This window comes from Heteronotia binoei, chromosome 21 (assembly GCF_032191835.1).
Source record: "Heteronotia binoei isolate CCM8104 ecotype False Entrance Well chromosome 21, APGP_CSIRO_Hbin_v1, whole genome shotgun sequence".
Lineage (NCBI taxonomy): Eukaryota > Metazoa > Chordata > Lepidosauria > Squamata > Gekkonidae > Heteronotia > Heteronotia binoei.
Genome location: NC_083243.1, coordinates 166,513,283 through 166,535,237, shown reverse-complemented (window position 1 = coordinate 166,535,237; position 21,955 = coordinate 166,513,283). Strand labels below are relative to the sequence as shown.

At 43.5% G+C, this 21,955-nt stretch overlaps 1 protein-coding gene across 1 annotated transcript in view; it reads right to left on the bottom strand.

The window, feature by feature from the left end:
* Positions 1-329: 329 nt before the first annotated feature.
* Positions 330-21,955, bottom strand: part of LOC132590219 (acyl-CoA (8-3)-desaturase-like) — a 60,336-nt gene continuing 38,710 nt past the window's right edge. Inside the window, exons 7-12 of the mRNA XM_060263184.1 lie at positions 8,857-8,933; positions 5,652-5,749; positions 3,748-3,844; positions 3,254-3,333; positions 3,037-3,162; positions 330-652 (exon numbers count right to left, since the gene is read on the bottom strand). Of these exons, the coding sequence (XP_060119167.1) occupies positions 601-652; positions 3,037-3,162; positions 3,254-3,333; positions 3,748-3,844; positions 5,652-5,749; positions 8,857-8,933 (530 nt within the window). The 3' untranslated portion in view covers positions 330-600. The remainder of the gene's footprint in view (positions 653-3,036; positions 3,163-3,253; positions 3,334-3,747; positions 3,845-5,651; positions 5,750-8,856; positions 8,934-21,955) is intronic.

The window sequence follows — 21,955 nt, the reverse complement described above, 5'->3', positions numbered from 1 at the left end:
TTCAATTTCCCCCCTTCGCATCTGGAGGCTCAGCTCACATGTTCTTTGAAGTGCATAATGGAAAGGAGGGCCACCAACCTATGAATGGAGGGAAGGAAATGCTAAAAATCTACATAGAACTACCCCCCCCCCTTAAGCTCACAATCAAGGAAATGTGAAGTGGCAGCTTGTTCTTGTAGCTGAACAAAACAGCTAAAGGATGTTCCCCGAGATAGCTTTCATGTTATTGTTAACTCTCCACCATCCCTGTTCTTCTGCTTTAAACGGTTCCCCTCCCCACTTCCAAAGCTTCCCCCCATGAGGAAAAAGATTGTCAGATTTCAGTCTTATGCAAACAAAGTGAGATGCCCTCATAAATGAAACATTGCAGAAGTGCCTCCCTTCTCATGCCTCTCTTGCATTTAGGCTGACCCTATCTTATGAATGCAACAATAGAACTAGCACAAAAGGAAAAAAAATTTTTTTTCAGAATGTCCCAGTTTCATTAATATCTGTCCAACTCACCCACCAGACCCCAATTCGTCTTTAGCATGTCAACTGCCCCATTGTGATGTATTTTCATGGCTAATGATGGAACAATTCTTCAAGAATTTCTCCTTCTTATCCATGCATATATGCATCATGCCAGGTTTGCCCAGAATCCTTCAGAGAGCTGCAAGACAGGGAACAGGAATTTGACTAAGCAAAAACAGAGGGCAGTGCACTTGGGCTCCTAATACGTTAAAAGTGATTTTCTTCCCAGGCCACTTGTCTTGCTGCTTCTCATTTCTTTGATCAATATAATCAGATATTTAAAACTAGTTCTCTGCTTTTCATATTTCACAAGTTTCTTCTTCCCCTTGGTTCTTCCCTGTCTTGCCAAGGACTTTATTAAATTGTAATGACTACGATGGCTCCATCCATGATCATAACAAGTATTCCTGACCATTCTTCCTAACCATTCTCAGTAATTATCTCAGTAAAATATAAAGAAAGATGCTATCTTATGTACAAAGGTCCAAAGCTACCTTCTCAGCATAGAAGCACAACACATGTGTTGTGTATGGGTGAATGTGTGTGATGGTGCTAATAAATTGTAGAGAGCTTCTTTCCTAAATAATTATTTTGATAGCCCAGGCAAGCCCAGTTTTGTCAGTTTTCAGAAACTAAGCAAGGGAGACTGCCAAAGGAGGCAGAAGTAGGCATACCAAGGCACCTCTCTGAAAAACATCCAAGCCCCAGTAGGGGTTACCAGAAGTCACCAGGACTTTCAGGCATGCAAGCACACACACAATAGAATTTTTAAAGTAAAATAATTTTTTGATAGCGGCTTCAGTGGTTTTTAAGAAATTAATGATTAGAAAAATGAAGGACAGAATTGCATGTTATGTGTTGTTTACAGTTCTTACTAGGGACATTTTGTTGGAGTGAATGACTCAGTATGCCAGGACACTGGAAGATGCTACATCACTCTAAGTGTGTATACGTGTTATCTCCTTGATGGGGATGCCTCTCTTTATCTTAACCTAGAAGCTGCCCTCTGACCCCTCCTCTCTCTCTTTGTCCTCTTATATGGCCTTCGCAGGTCTCTCCTGTAGATACAATGCCCTCATAATCCCACACACATGATGCTGGACACACTGGCCATTTGTAATAGGGCAAGTACTCTTTAGATTAGGCTTATTTCTCTCCTTTCAACTGCATCCTAAATGTGAACTGGATCTACTTGAATAAATGTATGTTTACCTTTTTAAAATATACTCCTTGGGAAATTATGTACTGCATTCAGTATCACGCTTCTATGACTGGGCAGATTCTGCTATAATACCCAGATATCCCAACACATTTCTCCTCCTTCATCCTTCAGCTATTTTCCTGCTGAAAAATGCCTCCAGCAAAATTAAAGCTGCTGGTAGGAACGATTTTCATGGAACGAAGCAAGGTTTATAATCACTTTAAAGTCAGAAAAAGACTGGCGGCATTCTCTTCTTTATTGTAATAATAAATTATTCTCCGGTATATTAGCTAGGTGTTTGGACAATATTCTTGGCAAAATAACGTGAGTTAATTCAAACTGGACGACTGGAAGAAGAAAATAAAAAATACTGATAATGTAAACTAAAAAAAAAAAGTGAATAAATACTTTCTGATGTAGAAAAGTGTTTGAATGAGATTATTACAAGTGCTGAAGTTGTGCATGAACTACAAATGTTCATTTCTTGAAAGCAACAGATTCTAGTTCGAATAACCAACATTTAAACAGGATATCCAGTTGTGTGTGTAATTAAACTCTGGCATTCTGTAGAACTGTAAGAAACTTCACTAGAATTTTTTTTTTTTTTTTTTTGCCATAGGTGAAATTCAGGCCATTTAAAAGAACCAGGGAGTGGAGAGCCGTTAACATTAAAAGCAGTAATAGCTTTGTAATTTGGCACATGATCATTCAGAACATTCTGGCTTCTGCCAGAGGGCAAGCTCTTCTCCCCCTTCACCATATTTCTGTGCCTTTAAGTGCACACATGCCCTACTCCTGTCTCTGCAGTCAACCAGCTGAAAGCCTTTTGCTAGTTCTGAGATTCTGACAGCTGGTGCTGCCCGGTGAAATCATTGTTAAGTGTGCCTCCTTCCCCTCCCCATGCCTTGAAGGGAATGGCTGTGTGGCTATTGCCATGATGTTCAAAACAGTGTGAGAGCTGGTTGCTGCAGATTCCTCTGGGGAGGCAGAATACAGCAACCTACATCAGTCTTTGAACATATGATTAATCAGCAATCCAAATTCCACTTCTATGCCAAAGAACAAAGCATTCATTATATAATGTGACATAGCAAGGACATAGAAATGCAGATCCATACATACTATGGTCCCTATAGTCCCTATCAGATTTCATACAGGATTAGAAAAAGACGATGGGGATGGGGGAAAGGGAGAAGCAGTGAATGGTTTTGTATGATGAATTGAAAGCTCTGAAATACAATTTTCTCACATTACTTTAAATGATGGGTTGGACCAGCCTGCTTTTTGACATACAGAAGTTCATAACATGCCATCATACTTACCGCACAATGTCTCCAAAGGCAGTCAGCAGTGATTTACATTGGTAGGCAATGCCATGCTTGGCACAGAGGGATTTCACCAGAGGAGCCACTTTCCAAAAATTGTGTCGAGGCATTGTGGGGAAAAGGCTGTAGAGAGAAGAAAAGATGTAGTTTCTGCAGAATCACATAATGTATTATGGAGCTACACAAAAGATTTTGTTGCCCTTGATGGCCTTACTGGTGTTCAATCTGGAAGTTCAGATGGCCGGTAAACCAGTCATTGAAAAAGGATTGATCCACATTGCAGGTTGCTTGGAGCTGTGGAAAAACAAATCAGAATTAGGAGTGATGCATGCCATATCTGTTTTCTACTGTGGAAAAATGACACCTCAGTCTTCAGGTAATCAATGTAAAATGTATAAATTGCAATCAGTTGCTGTGTGCAGGTTAGCTTAATCTTGCCTCTCTAGGTACTACAAGGCATCAACAAAATTAATTCATAGCAGTGAAAGTTAATCTGGAAATCCAGGTAAGGCAGGGTACATTTTAATAAACGCTTTGGAGCAGACAAAAGCCCTCCTTGAAGTATAACACAGGTCACATAGTCTCTGAGACTCACAATGTTCTGAAAACTGAATGTGTTGGAAGGGAGGAATATTCCCTTCAGAACAGCAACAGTAGCTATGATAGATCTCAGATATTAAAGTTTTGGACAACTGGAAAGAGCCTTACTTGTGCAGACACCCAGTCTGTATTTTGATCATAGTCAATGTGCATTGGGATGTGATTCATTTGTGACACCCAGGTAAAACAGCAGATCTCAAAAAGCCTATGGAGTCAAACACAGAGTATGTTACAAACTTCACATTTCTGATAACTGCCTTGTTTGGTGTGTCAAATTGATAAAACTTTATACACCCATAATTAAAGACCACTTCACCCATTACCACAGGCACATGTTAAAGTTCATGCTACTAAATCAAAACACATAAGGTGGCAATGTTTCTTTTTACTCATATATGTACCCCAGAAACATGTCAGAGCTGCCATATGTCAGTGTAAAGAAACAGCAACCTTACATATTATAGGAAAAAGCAGGTATGTGCTAAATATGAGAAATAAACTGGCTTCCAGTAGAATAATGAGCAAGAGTCTTAAGATACTCTCTGCCCTTCAGGTGCAAGCAAGAGGAATTAAAGAAAATATTCAAAATAGGCTTTGAAATGTGTTTAAATGTATAAAATAATGAACTTATTTAAATTAAAAAATCTAGGTGAAAACTATTTTAGGATCAGTGAACTAAATGGGGGCATTGTACCTCTGAGAGTCAAATCTTAACAACATAATTAATATCTAGGAAAGCATATTTAATACATAGGCTTTTAGAAACATCAGATTCAATTAATCCAATAAAAATTATGCATGCTACATTTAAACAAAAATCTTCAAAGTACAAGGTTTTTTCCTGGTTCCACTATTATTTAACATTTCCCCGCCTTTATATATTACTTTCAATGGAGCTTGCAAAACCTATTATAATGAATCAGCAACACATATACACACACTCTAGCATCTTTCTCCCAGTTCTCAAGGCCTTTCAGCCATTGCTGTTCCACCTTCAAGATGTGGAGACATGGGATAAAAATCTTTGCTCCTTTGGACATAGGTTCCAAGTTTACACTGAGCCATCAGATACCGTCAGTCTCTGTAAGTGTAAAGCTCCTTCTTCTGTGCACACTGGAGGGGTGCCTTAATGTCACCTCCCTCTCCTTAGGATGGCTGTTGGAAGCTGAAGCAGGACCTTCATCTAGAGCTGGGTCCAGGTGTACTGATGGAAAGCCTGGCTTCTTCCACACCCTGGCTAATTGTCCCACTAGCCTCCTCCAACCCCAGCTATGCAGGCCACACTCAACATATCTTTCCAGCCCAGAACCTGAATTTCCAACAAGGCATTGTAGTTAGTTATATTGCTGTCAATCCCTCTTCTACTTATTTCAGTTTTGAGGAAATTTTAAAGGATTTGGCATAGCAAGCAACACAGCTCAGAACAGAAGCTGTTGCAGATAATCACTTTTGCTAGGCCTAGCACCAGGGCTTTTTATGTAGAAAAAGCCCAGCAGGAACTCATTTGAATATTAGGCCACACCCCTGATATCATCATTGTTTCACACATGACTTTTTTGTAGAAAAAGCCCAGCATGAACTCATTTGCATATTAGGGCTCACCCCCTGACATCAAGCCAGCCAGAACTGTGTTCCTGTGCGTTCCTGCTAAAAAAACAGCCCTGCCCAGCACTACAATGGATTATTCTGCCAGTGGCAGCTTCAAAATTAAATGTGTGAAATAATTTCCCTCCAGTATCATAATTTACCTGCATTACAAAACTTTGACATGGCTCACTTTAAATAGTATCTTGCATAAACAACCCAAACTTACGTGATACATAATAATAGGTTTCACATGGCTATTCTGTTGACACAATGCATAACTGAAGAGTTTAACTTAAAACAAATAGAAGGCTCTAATGTCTGGAAGTCAAATATATTCAAAGAATCTTATAACTGGTAACAGAATTATAAATTCTCAGTGGTAAATTATTGTAAAGTACCCTAACAAAGAGAGGTCTTAATGTTACCTGATCAGCAAGTAGTACATTATAAAACACTTAAATCCCATAATGGGTATATACATGAGAGAAATCCGGATGTAGTAGGATGTCAGTAAGGTTAATTCCTGTCAAAGATGAGGAAAAAAATAATTTTGATCAAATTATTCAACAGATCACTACACAAGATGGTTCACAAAGTACCTTCCTCGCCCTCAGCCCTGTTTCCAGATAACGAGAACCATGATTTTTAGATAGGGTTGCCATCCTCCAGGTCTTATATCAGGGATACATCGGATTTTATCGCACAGGTGGAAGGTTTGCGTATTCCACCAGATGCTGTTTTGATATCTATGGATGTCACCTCATTATATACCAACATACCCCATGAGGAGGCAAGAGCTTTGATAGAGACAATTTTGAATAGAAGATCTAATAAAGAACCCCCTACTCATTTCCTGTTGGATTTGGTGGATATTATTTTTGAAAATAATTTTTTTCAGGTTTGGGGATCAGTTTTTTCTGCAAGTGCAAGGGGTATCTATGGGTAGTCCCTTTTTGCCCAGTATAGCTTGTTTGTTTATGGCTGAGTTGGAAGAACAATTCTTTTGTAATTCTGAGGTTAATCCGTTCTGGGGTTCTATCATTTGGTTTAAGAGATATATTGATGATATTATGGCAGTGGTCACACAGGAGTCAGTGGTTGCTCCTTTAATACAGTGGATGAATAACATACATCCGGCCATTAAATTTACATATATTGCGGATAAACAGACAATTGCGTTTTTAGATACATGTGTCTTTAAGACGGAGGAGGGAACCTTGGCGGTTAAAATTTATAGGAAACCTACGGATAAGAATGTCCCTTTACATTTCAGTTCCTGTCATCCTATACATTTAAGAGTGAATTTACCCTATAGTCAATTGGTTAGAGCCAAACGTAACTCGACTAGGGCACAGGATTTTGAACAGGAGAGAGACAGGATTTTTGAAAAATTCAAATCTAGGGGTTATCCCAGTAGGATTTTAACCAAGGCAGTTTCAAGGATTAATCAGACACATAGGTCTAGACTTTTAGATGGCTCCCGGAGAACACGGGAGAGAAATGTGGGTAGTAACAATATAACCTGTGCTATGCAGTTTTCCCCTTTGAGTCAGTCCATTTATAATATCAATAAAAAATATTGGTTTCTGGTGAGAGATTTACCAGGATGTCAGGAAATACCAAAAATGGGCTTTAGTAGAACCAAGAATTTAGGGGATTGTCTGATTAGAGCTGACATTGTACAACCTGAGAGGGAGATGGTTAGAACGTGGGGGCACTTTAAATGCGGGGCCTGTGGAGCTTGTCGTCTCTTGCTGCAAGTGTCTGTGTTTGTGCATCCAGAGACTGGATGCAAGATATATCTAAAAGATGTCACCATCTGTGCTACACAGAGATGTATTTATGTGATTCTGTGTCTGTGTAAAAAACTGTATTTGGGATCCACTACACGTGCTATTCGTACACGTGCGTTGGAACATAAATCGAGACTGAAGAATTGTGTAGTAGATGCGCCTTTGTTGGAGCACTTCAAGCGGTTTAATCATGATCCAGACTCTTTACGTTTTTGTGTACTTCTTAAGCTTCCAACGCGTTTGCAAGGTAGGATGGATTGCAGTAGATGGTTACATCAGCAGGAAATGCGTATGATCTTTAAATTGGGGACGATGTTTCCTCATGGTCTAAATAATGATTGGGATTTAGCATGTTTTTTATAAAATATACTGTTGGCATGTGCTTTGGACATCTGTTCATAATAAGTTTTTAGCATTACTGTAGCTGGGTACTCTGTAACTTTAAGGAACATTTTGATTGGTTGGACCTGCTGCATATAAGCCATTTAGCATGATTCATTGTAGCACCTTGTAGGTGTTCGTTTAAACATGCTGGCTGTTTGGCCTAATACTTAAGAGAAATTGCTAAGAGGTTTGCTGATTTTATTCAGGGTTTAAAATGTTTTTATGGCTTATGTGCACATGGTTTTATTGTATATTATTGTGTATTATTTATGTTATTCAGGATTATTGCACCTTGAAGAAGCTCACGCGAAACAAGGGTTCAGTACGACCTTGTCCTTGGAAACTTGGATTATTGGCTGCATTTTTTGACAAACATTAAACATCTGGAATACTACACCAGGATTTCATGGAATGAGATGGGAAGTTTTTCCACAGGATGAAAAGAAGGACTCTTGGTGCTAATGCTTCCTTTTTCATTAAGGACTAAAAGTCATGGTTGTTTTGTAATTTATGATGGTGGAATTTATATGAGTATGTTTATCTTTGTTGACTTTGTATAATTCAATAACAGAAGCTGGTTTTCACGGTGGGTTATGTACCTTTATTTTTCTATCCTCCAGGTGCTGGCAGGGGTTCCCCCCACTTTTGGGAGAAAACCCCAACTCCAAACAGGGGCATCACTGTGTAGCATCCCTGATGCAATGATGTCACTTCCAGTGACACTCTGGTTTTTGAGCAAACTGTGGCTTCAAAGGAGAAAAAAAACATAAGCGTTTTGCCCCAAAACCAGAGCATTGCATGCAGTGTTGCTGATGTGATGCCATCATGTCATGCACCCCTCAGAACACTCCCCCCTCCCCAAATCCTCCCATTAGGGTTGCCAATCCCCAGGTGGGGGCAGGGGACCCCCCGGTTTGGAGGCCCTCCCCCCGCTTCAGGGTCGTCAGAAAGCGGGGGGAGGGGAGGGAAATGCCTGCTGGGAACTCTATTATTCCCTGTGGAGATTTATTCCCATAGAAAATCATGGAGAATTGATCTGCGAGTATATGTGGCTCTTGGGGGGGGGGCCTGTTTTTTGAGATACAGTCACCAAACTTTCAGTACAGCATCTAGTTCCTCTCCCCAAAATACCCCCCAAGTTTCAAAAATATTGGACCAGGGGGTCCAATTCTATGAGCCCCAAAAGAAGGTGCCCCTATCCTTCATTATTTCCTATGGAAGGAAGGAATTGAAAAGGTGTGCTGTCCCTTTAAATGTGATGGCCAGAACTCCCTTTGGAGTTCAATTATGCTTGTCACAGCCTTGATCTTGGCTCCACCCCTAATGTCTCCTGGCCCCACCCCCAAAGTCTCCTGGCTCCACTCCCAAAGTCCCCAGATATTTCTTGAATTGGACTTGGCAACCCTACCTCCCACCATGTCATTGAGATGACCTGGCAACCCTACATGCTTACCAGCCACTCTTTTTTCTTGATTGTGAAGTAGAATACAGAGAACTGAAAGAAAGGCAGCAGCAAACCTGGACCTGAAACTGGGAAAAATACAAGTCATGCTGAATATTTACCAAACATATGTGAAACATAATATTTTCTCTCCTATCAGACCTGTAGCCCTGCACAAAGGGGCATGGCCTCACCAATCACTTGTCATGCCCCTCCAATTAGTACTAGGGATGGTAAAATCTGTCTCAAGCATTCTGCCAATGAGAGGGGACATTTTATTGTCTCCTCCCACCTCCCTCTCAGGCTTAGCCAATGAGGGAGAGATTCTGCTTCCCTCCTCCTGTCTCCTTCAAAGGCTTTGCCAATAAGAGAGGGAGTCTCTTTCCCTTATCCTGCCCAGGCTTTCCCTTTGCGCTTTGCTTCTTGCACAAAATCTTTTTCCCTGCTGTGCCCTGAAGCATGTAATGCAGTCCTTTTTCCTCCTTAGTTTTCTAGTTTATGTCAGTCATGGATTCCTCTGGTCTGCAGCACTGTAACACATTAAGATAGAAACTTTTTTTTGGGCTCTGTTTTGGTTTGGGTTGGAAATGTTCAAAGGTGTATGGAATCAGGGAGTGGGTGGCAACAGCAGCCTCTGTATTCTGCCTTTCACAAATGGACTTGTGACCATTTTACAGTGTGTGCTGGTGCTCATGCAGCTGTTTTGGCCCTTGAAAACGCTTGGAGTGGTGGTGGGAAAAGAGTTCTGCACCACAACCCCACAGCTGATTGGGGCACGGTTGCTGTTCAGTCCTACAGTTGAGTCTGACTCTTTGCGACCCCATGGATCAAGTCACGCCAGGCCCTCCTCCACCATCCTCAAAAGTCTGCTCAAATTCGTGTTTGTTACATCAGTAACGCTGTCCAGCCATCTCATCTTTTGCCATCCCCTTCTTCTTTTGCCTTCTGTCTTTCCCAGCATCAGGTCTTCTCCAGTGAGTGCTCCCTTCTCATTTGGTCGCCAAAGTATTTCAGCTTCAGCATCTGACCTTCCAGGGAACAGACAGGGTGGATTTCCCTTAGGACTGACTGATTTGTTGTTCTTGCAGTCCAAGGGACTCTCAAGATTCTTCTCTAGCACCACAACGCAAAAGCATCTATTCTTCTACGCTCGGCCTTCCTTATGGTTCAGCTCTCACAGCCATACATTACTACTGGGAATACCAGCACTTTGACTATGCTGATGCACTTTGACTATGCATTGGTCTGATCCAACATGGCTTCTCTTATGTTCTTATGAAGTCTGTCACTATTTCCATGTCTTCCCCTTCTATTTGCCAAGGAGTGATGGGGCCTGATGCCATGATTTTAGTTTTTTTGATGTTGAGTTTCAAGCCTACTTTTGCCCTTGAAACAACATCAAAAAACAAACAAACCTAAGATTGAGGCATCACAGCATTTTAAAATCTCTGTAAAATGGTGGTAATGAATCGGTGCTGGCAACAATTCTGCCTTCTCTTTTAATTGCGCTCAGCAAGGGGTGGGGGAGTCAATCTCCGTCTCTGTAGAGGGGAGCCTCCCCAGCTTTGCTTCCCATCTACATGAATCAAGAAAGCCACCCTTCCCCTGAATGCCAGGCAAGCTGTAGCTGCAAAGGAAAAGTGTATGTGTGCACATATTCGCTAGGATTGACAACTCCATGTTGGGAAATTCCCTGAGATTTGGGAGAAGGAGTTTAGGGAAGGTGGGGAAGGGACATTAATCTGGTATAATGCCATAGAGTCCATCCTCTGAAGCAGGGGTTGTTTTGTAAAAAAAATAGGTGGTGGAGCTCATTAGCATATGCACCCCTCCACCAACCAAAAGCAATCCAACACAAGAAAGGAGAGCCCCAGGTGAGTGAGGTCTGCTTGGGCTGACTAGAGATCCAGCCAGTCCAAGCAGGCCTCACTCACCTGGGGCTCTCCTTGGCTGCCCCCCCCCCCCCAGTCAAAAAGTCAGCAAGCCATCCACCGCCCAAAATCACATAAGAAGTGGAGAAAGGGTGGCGTGGGCTTCTCCAGGGGTTAATGAGGGCTGCTGGGGATGTGGCAAAGCTCCTGGTGGCTGGCTGGCTGCCTGCTCTCCTAATCCAGGGATTGTTATGCAGCTGCACCTACTATTCAGTGGACAAGGTAGGTAGGGTGGAGAGGAGGAGGTGGAACTGTCAGAAAGGTTCAGGAGCTGTGCTCCTGTGAGCTCTTGCTGAATTCAGCCTTCTGTGAAGTAGCAATTTTATCCAGGGGAGGTGATCTCTCTAGTCTGGGAGATCTCCAGGCACCACCTTGAGGTTAACAACTCTATCCCAGCATGTGTGCCTATAGCTATTCTTAAATCCTTATAACAAGTTGTGTGGAGCCAAACCAGAGAAGAGTCTGGGTTTTTGGGGGGGTAGGGGATGGGGGTGAGTTCAATGGAAGATGGTGTTATGAATCAAAGGGGCTATCCATCCAAAAAATACAACCTTTTCTGTGATCCCTGTTAGCAAAACCTCATTTCATGCTCAAAGGAAGAACAGACACTTTTATGGTAATACACTGGGGGGAGGAGGGAGAAATTCCCATTTGGCACAATGCAACCCAGGAAAGTGGAAGTGGGACAATATGGAGGTAAGGATCTCCATGCATTTGTGTTCATTATGTCTCAATGACTTTGTTTATGCATAAATAAAGGGGATATTTGGTTTTAAACAAAATCGCTTCTGGGTGATCTCATTGCACCAGGGATGGCACGCGCCGATGGGGCTCTTTGGGTGAGAGGATCCCCCAGTAGCCTGCTCCTTGCAGGCATGTGGGGGCCCTCAGGGGCAGGGAATCCCCTACCCCCTGCGGGACCTTGGCAGCCCTTATCATGCTCACCTTTCTCTTTACCCTTCAATCCTCTTTTTTATCAGCCATTCAACAGCCATTGAGATAATATATCTGTCTGCTTTCCCTCCTTTGATGATGCTTTGAATTAACAATTAGGTATTTAATGCGACTCATCTTTTAACCCCTTTTCACACTGCTGCTTGTCTCTTCTCACGCCAATCCTTCTTATTGTGTGTGTGTGGGGGGGGGACACTGCTGCAGATATCTAAATCCACAGATTAGGGTCACACTTACCCTAAACAGATTTTTCTGCAAACTTTGGGGCTTTGCAGAAAAGTTGGACAGCTGGAGAGGGCAGCTGTTGGAGAACTGGCAGCAGCAGAGTTCAGTAGCCTCTCTGGGCTCAGCTGCAGTGGAGGTTGATGCCAGGAGCCATGCCAGGCTTGGAGCAGCTCCTAGACACTGCTGCTGTGGGCTCCAAGGTGAGTCATGCTGATGGTGATGGGGGGAGGGAGAGATGTGATTTCCCATCCCTATGAGTTATGTGAGGGCCCCACTTGAATAGGGACTATGTAGTGGTGATGCTGGGAAAGACAGAAGGCAAAAGAAGAAGGGGACGGCAAAAGATGAGATGGCTGGGCAGCGTTACTGATGTAGCTAACATTAATTAGAGCAGACTTTGGAGGATGGTAGAAGACAGGAGGGCCTGGCGTGACTTTGTCCATGGGGTCGCAAAGAGTTGGATTTGGCTGTGCAACTGAACAACAACCATGCAAACCGTGGGGGTGAGCAGGATTCCTTTTAGCGTGTAAGGCATTCCCTCCATATGACCTGTATCCCCATGCTCTTTTGAATGCAGTGTTCAGCCCAGTAAATATATTCAAGGACCTTATACTTCCAATTTGACCTCTTTATCTTCAAATTAATGTGTTTTTTGTGTGTAGGTTTTTGTTTTTGTTTTGTTTTTTAAAAAAACTTGTTTACCTTTGTTAGGTGATTTGCTTTTTTGGCTGAAGAAGTTTGGATCTCCTGCTTATACTTTGAACTACTGTGTGGAGATGCATATAACCCTGTTTCTGGAAGACTGTCTCCTGTACTAAATGCTGTTCCTTCAAGGGAACACTTAGTTCACCCAGTTGTTTTGCTATGTATTAACTGCATTGAGGTTTGCTGCAATTTATCTTGATTAGGAGGAGACAAGGTAGCTAGAACTCTGAAGCCAGCTGTGGTGTCAAATAGTGCAGTTTTGGAGGGCTCCAAAAGCCATGAAAATTAACTCCTGACCTTAAACATTTATGTATTTATTTATGGTTCAACTCTTAGGCTGTCCTCCCCTGAAAAATAAGGCTCAGGGTGGCATACAACAGTGATAAAATTACAAATCTTACAAAAGTTTTCAGAATTAAAAACACTGGTTAAGAGTGTTTGTTTGTGCACAATATTTTGTATTTTTGTATTTCATATATTGTGCTGCCACTGTTCTTTTGCATTGTAAGTTAATCTGATGGCAGTAATTCCTGGTATGTCATTGCCTCATAGAGGAAGGAGATGAGGAAAGGAAGAAGAAAAGGAGTGCCAGACTAGATGGAAGCAGATGAAGCAGCTGATGGAAGACCATCACTGTCAACCAAGCGATGGTGGGACATCTCTTCCTTAGATGCCCTGTGGAATGTCAGCAAGTCCCACAGAACATGGATGTTATTTGCCAGAGAATTCCACCAGGTCAAAGCAAGGACAGAAACAGTCCTGGCCTTAGTTGAGGACAGGTGGATATCTCTTGGGCTGAGGACCACCAGGAAGTTCTTATCTCCTGAATGTAAAGCACTTCTGGGGATATGTCAGGAGAGGTGGACTGAAATTGATGGTTTTAATTGTTTTATTATTAAATTACTGATTTTAATTATTGTATTACATTTTGGTTGTAATCTGTCCTAAGCTCACTTGTGGGGTAGGGTGGGATAAAAATCTGCTAAATAAATAAATAAAGGTACGTAGCCCCAAGATCCATACATGGTACCAAGATCCATTGAAACGGGGGTTGAGGTTGACAGAGAAGGGGTGCAGGGGCAAGAGAGACAGGGGTAGGTTGATGGATAAAAGAAGGGGCAGAAAAGGGGGGAGACTGTTAGAGAAGGGGAAAGAGGGAAGGAAGAAAATGGAGGGGAAGAGATCCACTCTCTCCTCAAGATTCTTGCAGGTCCCCACTTCTATATCTCATACGAACCTAAAAAGAGCCCTGCTGGAGCAGCCCAATAGTCCATCTAGTCCAGAATCCTTTCTCACATATTGGTCAACTAGTTTCTCTGGAGGGCCAACAACAGGGCATAAAGGCCTTGATGTTGCCTCTGTGCTCTGGGATTCAGAGGATTTTAGGAAAGAGAAAGAGGAAATAATAGAAGAGGGGAAAATGAAACAACTCCTGCAAGTCCTTGGAGGTTCTCACTTGGCTTGCCAGTCCCCTGGTAGCAGCAGGGGATCCACCAGTTTTGCAGATTCCTCCCTGCTGCCAGCCAGCTGGTCAGCAGGGGAAAGCCCCATCCTAACAGCCACCATGTGCCTTTAAACCTCAGCAGGCTTAGAACAGTTTATGCTTTGGAAAGCGTGTGTGCCTTTAAATCTCAGCAGCACAAAAGCAGGGGGTGCGGCAAGTAGGCAGAGCCACGAGTGTGCAAAGTTGTGAGGAAGGCAGAGAACAGAGTCCTTCTGTTTTGTATTCACTTCAGAAGTCTTTTCTATAGTAAAATGGACAGGAAAGATTTAGTAGCTAGAACCTGATTATGGAATGGAGGAAAACCCCACGCCCTAGGCTGCTCTCCTTTCCTATTCCTGGCTGAAGAAGCTGGTTGAAATACAGTAGATTTTATGCAACTCCCGTGCATAAATTACCCCAGTGAGATCACAAAAGTGCGGACTTGGACACTCTTGTTTATTTTGGCTGCTATGTGAGTGAGAGTATATGTTCCTTAAAGATGCCATGCTTGGAAATGTTTCCAAAGCCGGACAAGGGGACTTGTGAGGGTATTACAAATTTCACTTTCATTTAGTGGAAATACAGCTTCCAGGGTAGGAAAAAAAGAGAATGAGGAAATGAAGACTGTACTGCTGTATTTATATTTATTTGGGGATGGGAAAGTCCCCTGGCTCCACCCCCAAAATCCTCAGATATTTCCTGAGTTGGACCTGACAACCCTAGTTTCCAACCCTAGTTGTATATTCTAATAGCCAAGCCAACCAAACCTGAAGATACTTAAATCCAGTGACTGGAGCTGTGAACAGGGAAGACAAATTTATCTACAAACCTGAGAAACACCAGGTTTTCAGAAAAATATAAAATATTTTTTAAACTATCACTGCAAATTTTTTTATAAAGCCCAACTGATAAAAGGAGCACCTGCAGCTTTAAGAAACAGATTCCCTCTGTGGCCATTGCTAGGCAATCATAGCATTCTAGGATTGGTTTCTGTGTGTAAAAGTCAGGAGTAAAAGGCAATACCCTTTCCAAGGCTGTTTTGGCCTTTTGGCTAGCTTTGCCAGCTCCAAGTTGGGAAGTTCCTGGAGATTTGAGTGGAGTCTGGGGAGGGACTTCAGCTGCACATAATACCATAGAGTCCACCTTTCAAAGCAACAATTTTCTCTAGAGGTACATATCTCTGTCATCTGGAGATCATTTGTAATTCTGGGAGATCTTCAGGTGCAACCTGGAAATTGGCAACCCTAGGGCCCTACTGGAAAAACAAACAAGGGGTCCCCCCAGTAATTAAAGGTAAAGATAAAGGTAGTTCCCTGTGCAAGCACCAGTCGTTTTTGACTCTGGGGTGACGTTGCTTTCACAACATTTTCACGGCAGACTTTTTTATGGGGTGGTTTGCCATTGCCTTCCCCAGTCATCTACACTTTCCCCCCAGCAAGCTGTACTCATTTTACCAACCTCAGAAGGATGGAAGGCTGAGTCAACCTGGAGCTGGCTACCTGAACCAGCTTCCGCTGGATTGAACTCAGGTCATGAGCAGAGGGCTCCGACTGCAGTACTGCAGCTTTACCACTGTGTGCCATGGGGCTCTTCCCCCAGTAATTAGACTAAGCTAAACCACCACAAAACTGGGAAATAATACATTCAAGTAATATATATTTGATAAATCCTCAAATTATGATATTAATATACATTACAAAGTCAGAACAAATAAAAGAGGTAAGTGAAACTTCAAAAAATTCAAACTCCCAACTGGAGACAAATAAAAGTCTTTCTCTAGGAGTCCACAGGTGTACAAAGTCTATAATTTGAATTAACAGTGAATTTAACTTGAATTAATGCTTGAATAAAGATATTTTTCAAGGGCTGGGAATATTCTCCTTTGAAGATTAATGGTCTAGAACAGTGGCGCCTTCTCTACTGCAAACAGGTTGAGGTCTGCATCTTGTACAATCACAAACAGGCTATTCTGTTCTGGCCTGTTTGTGATTTTACAAGGTGCATACATTAACCTGTTTGTAATAGTGAAAGCTCAACTTTCCAGACCATTAATTTTTTGAAGTTTCATTTACCTGTGTTATTTGTTCTGATTTTGTAATGTATATTAATATAATAATTTGAGGATTTACCAAATATATAAGTATTACTTGAATGTATTATTGTCAAGCCCAGTTATTTTGTTATAAGATGGCTGAATAATTGTCAAGTTAATACTCTGGTCCTTCTCCATTATTTACAACCCAGCAACCATGTACGCCTTACCATCTGGCAAAAGAATGTTTATGTTACCGGGGAAGGCATGCTGTGTCTAAAAGATGCACTCCTTAACATTCACAGGTTCCTTATCAGTTTGCACTGTAGTGTGAGAATGCTTTTGTAGTAAAATTGATAGTCACTGCTGTACCCTTTGAACCTTAGATTTGAATGAAGTGCCTTTTGTAACGTTTTATGATACCTTATATAGTAACCATGTAACCTCTGGTATCTCAGTATTTCCAAGGACCATGTTCCTTAGGTACCTTTGAGTTCCTAAATAAACCAGTCTATTTCAAACCAAACGAAGGACTTCATTATTGGGAATTTCGAGGCTTGACAGTTTGGAAATACTCCCACTTGGGGACTTAACCGCATTTAGAGACTTTTTAACGCTATGGCGGAGAAGGTCCCAGATAACGGAGAAGCCCCTAACAGGCCGGATACACCGGTTGGAGAAGACCCGAGAACTGGAGCAGGTCTGAGGCAACCCCCGTGGCATGTACTCGACGCACAGTGGCAAGCCGGGAGAGGCTCCCTGCTGTACATATAGCACCTATTCATCACCCCAAAAGATTGGGGCCCACACTGATCAGCCACCCTGATGAATGAGAGGCCCGAGTGTAGAGAAGCTATCTTGGAACTTTCACCCCTACGCCCTAGACTAGGGGAAGGAGACCAGGGAACATCGGAAACGAACAAAGGCGATGGCCGGGAAGACCGAGGCACAGACCCGGTTCCTGATGAGGAGGACAAGGATCAGAATCCTGATCCGGGGGACTTCCTCTAACGCATGAAGTTTGAAATGGTGGAGATGGCTTGTAATCTCTGTGAAGAAATGCGAGCAAACAACGACTTCATGACCCAAGAGGTAAGGAGGCAAATCGACCAAGCGTTGAATCCTCCAGCACCCACGGGGAGACAACAACTCCCATAGCTGCTGCCGCCGCCCAACCATGGATGGGGCCAAGAGCTGACCGCTACCTTTGACGGGGAACCCGAAGAGGTGGAGTATTTTAATATACAAGCGAATAGCTTCATGTATTATTGGGGGTACACCTTCCCCGATGAGTTCAGCCAGGTGAATTACCTGGGCTCCAAGCTGAAAGGGGCTGCCAAACAGTGGTACATGAGTCTATACAAAACTCACAGCCCTGAACTGGACACAGTAGCGGTGTTCCTACATGCAATACTAATTCAGTATAAAGACCCGCTCCAAGAGACTCAGGCCCTGACTACCCTCCGCAACATGCTACATGGCCCCAGGTCAAGAGAGAATATGCTGTGGAATTCCAGACCAATGCTGCAAAGATACGCGGGTGGAACGAACAGATGAAAATAGAGCAGTTCCAGAGAGGTCTGAATGCAAGTGTACTGGATCAAGCCCTCCAGCAGGCCCAACCTACCATGCTAGTAGGATGGGTCCAATTAGCAGGAGAAATAGAAACTAACATGAAGAGAGTGACTATCCAACGCCAACAACAGCAAGGGGAAAAGGGGGGATGTGAGTCTCAGTCTGGGGTGAAGTCAGAGGGGAAGAAAGTAACAACTAGTGGAGGGGGAACGCCGAAATCCTGCCGGTGCTTTCGATGTGGAGATGTGAATCACCTGGCAGCAAACTGCCTGGAGAGACCTCAAAGCCCCCCTTTACTCCGAAGTCCAGCGCTCCCAAAATCAAGAAGCCAGAGGGACACCCAAGGGAACCAACGAAAGGCAGCACTGCCATTCTAGCCCCTCGGGAGGAGGAGATTATCCTAGTAACCAAATTGGAAGAAGAATCCTGGGAAGACGAGTCGACGGGAAACGGGAACAACCTGCACTGAGCGGCGCCGAGCAGCAGGTCATGGAGCTAACGGCTCCACTAAGGGTGAGAGTAACCGGAACTTTATTTTTCATCCCCTTGACATTAGTGAACCCCAGTCTCAAGCAATTTATACATGCAAGGGTGTTGCTAGACTCAGGTTGTACCAGGGACATAATTACTCCAAAATTGGTAGAGGCTTTGGGATTCCCTATGAGCCCATTGCACCACCCCATCCAGTTCGAACAGATGGATGGAGCTATAATGAAAGGGGAGCTGTGCACAGAACAAACGCAAGGAGTGCCAGTCGGGATAGATGACCACTGGGACACAGAGATCTTTATGATAGCTCCCTCCTCCTCCTTTGACATAGTTTTAGGGGTAGGGTGGCTAGCAAAACACAAACCCAACGTCAGATATCCAAGATCCTGTTTGTAAAAATCGCAAGTGGAGGAAGGGCAGGGGCCTGGAACTACCCCCCTTGAACGAAAAACTGTGCCTCACCATAGAGGAGGTAAAGTCAATCCCCCGGGAATACAGAGACCTAAAAGGGGTGTTCAGCGAGGAAGAAGCCAATGAGCTCCCCCCTCACAGAGAGAGTGATTGTGTGATAGCTGATACCCAGTCAGACCTTACCCAAGGCAAAAATTTACTCAATGGGGTGGGCAGAAAAAACTGAATTATGAAAGTTTCTAGATAAGAATCTAGTGCACGGATTTATCCGCCTGGCTACCGCCCCCCATGCTGCTCCCGTGCTATTCCGGAAAAAGAAGGAGGGGGGCTAAGACTTCTGAGGGATAAATGCTATCTCAGCATCGAACGCCTACCCGATCCCCCTCATAAAAGATCTACTAAGCACAGTGTCCCATGAGAAAATGTTTACGAAATTGTACTTGAGGAATGCGTACTTTAGAGTCCACCAAAGAGAAGGGGACGAGTGGAAAACGGCATTCAACACACCCATGGGACAATTCGAATACCTAGTAATGCTGTTTGGATTACAAGGAGCTCCAGGGGTGTTCATGAACTTTATAAATGAGGTACTCAGAAAGTACCTGTACCAAGGGGTGGTGGTGTACCTTGATGACACATCATATACTCGGATGACCTCCAATTGCACATAAAGTTGGTGAGGAAGGTGTTAAAAACCTTGTATGAACACAAACTGTTTGCCAAATTGTCAAAATGCGAGTTTCACAAAACGAAACTCGACTACCTGGGCTATAGAGTGTCGGGAAAGGGTTTAGCAATGGACCCAGCCAAAGTACAAGCCGTCCTAGACTAAGAACCCCCCAAAATGTGTTACAATCCTTCATCAGATTTTTGAATTTTTACTGTAATTTTATCCAGGGGTTCACCCATATTATGTTGCAACTGACAGACCTACTTAAAACGAAAGGCAAGGGGCCGGTAGTGAAACAACCCGGAGCGAAGTTAGCATGGACAGTCAAATGCCAGGAGGCTTTCAATAGCTTAAAAAGACTATTCACTAGTGAGCCTGTATTAATCCACCCAAACGAACTGAAACCGTTTGTGGTTCAATGTGACGCAAGTGATGTTGCCATGGGGGGAAATTTTAATGCAGCCTGACCGGGGGGGGGGGACACTCAGACCCTGTGCTTATATTTCCAAAAAATTCACCCAAGAGCAACAAAATTGGTCTGTATGGGGACACGGAGGCATTTGCCGTCAAATTCGCCCTAGAGACTTGGCGGTCCTGGTTAGACGGTGCCCAGGTCCCATTCGAGATCTGGACAGACCACAGAAACCTAGAAGAGCTAACGGGCCGCCGAAAACTAATGGAGAAGCAGATCAGGTGGATGGGGTTCTTCGCAAAATTTGATTTCAAATTAAAACACATCCCAGGCTCACGGAACTTTTTAGCAGACACTCTATCCCGACTCCTTCAACACAACAGCCAAAAAGAGGAAGTAATAGATTCGATCTCACCCTCACACTTGGGAGGTGCAGTAACCACTTGCTCCCAAAAGCTCCACCAAGCAACCGAAGATCAGTGGGGAGCTAGACTGAAAGCAGAGATGGAAAAGGAGGGAGATACCAAACCAGAGGGGGTTAAGAAAGGAGAGGGGGGATTTCGGTACAAAGAAAATAAACTGTATGTACCAGAGTGTTTGCGAAAAGAAATGCTACAAGGTAGCCATGACAACAAGACGGCCGGGCATTTTGGTTATGTAAGAACGCTGCATTTGGTAAATCGACAGTTCTGGTGGCCGTTCATGAAAAGGGACATTTCCGAGTATGTGGCCTCCTGCCCAGTCTGCATCATGGCAAAACAGCAGGGGAGGGAAACCCCCAGGGCTTCTACAACCATTAGAGTCGGCTACACGACCGTGGTCGATAGTGTCATTAGACTTCATTGTGGAACTACCCCCCTCTCAGGGCAAAACCATAATTCTCGTAGTAGTGGATACCTTCTCAAAGCAAGCACACTTCATTTCCTGCTCTAAAATACTGACAGCCAAGAAACTAGTCCATTTATTTTTCCAACATGTGATGAAACTACATTCATTTCTTGATAAGTTGATTAGCGACAGAGGATCCCAGTTCGTTGTCAACTTCTGGCGGGAGTTTTACAAACTAGCTCACATCGAGCAGGGGCTTAGCTCAGCTTACCACCCCCAGACAGACGGGGAGACAGAACGGACAGACACGGTGCTAAAACAATATTTACGGTGTTTTGTGAATGATCAGCAATCGAACTGGGTAGAGTTGCTCCCGTTCACGGAGTATGGATACAACAACAGTGTGCACAATTCCACAAAAACTACTCCATTCTTGGTGGTCAATGGGTACGAGGGAAAGCCATTCCCCCTATTACTGGGAGGGGAATCACCGGAAGCACCCTCCTCCTTCAAACAATGGTAGTCTCATTTGGGACAAGCCTGGAATAACATCCAGGAAAATAACATCTGGATGCTGCCAAAGAATCTTACAGAAAACATTATGATAAAACCCACTCCCCCACTTGGGACTTTAAAGTGGGGGACACGGTACTTTTGTCCACTAAGAATCTTCCCCTTCCACAGCCGTCTAAAACTTGGTGTACAAGTTTTTGGGACCTTTTCGCATAAAACGGATTATAAATAAAGTGACTGTAGAATTAGATTTGCCTAAGATGTTTAGTAAAGTTCACCCTGTCTTCCAGTCCAGTCCTAGTCCTAGCTGCTTGCCACTGTTTAACAGAAGCCACCCCATGAAAGACAGTGTTGTATGGCAGCTAGAGCTTCAGAGTAGGGCCTAGGAGACCCAGGTTCCAGTTCTCATCTTGCTGGAAACTCTTTGGGTGATATTGGGCCGCTCACATACTTTCAGTCCAACCTACCTCACAGGGTTGTTGTGAAGATAAAAAGGAGAACAGAATTATGTGAGCTGGTCTGGATATGGAGGTTGCCAGGAGGGAAAGAGGAAATCAAGCATGGGGGTGGGTGGGAATGAGATGCCTCCTGCAGGTCCTTGTGGGTCCCCCCTTTATATTTTAGCCACATTTCATTGTTACATCTCAGTTTCATAATGTACTCCAATAATTTGTATTTGTCATGCTTCCTTTGGCCTTGAATTAATGCTGCTTGGTATGCTATAGTCTGCACTCTCCTATGCCCCATAGGAGGTATTCTCAGAATTAAGAACTAACAGTGCAATCCTCAGTACACTTTCCTGGGAGCAAGCCCCACTGAGTAGACTTGAGTGGGATTCTGTGTAGATCTGCTTCAGATTGCTCTAAATCAGGGGTGGCCAACG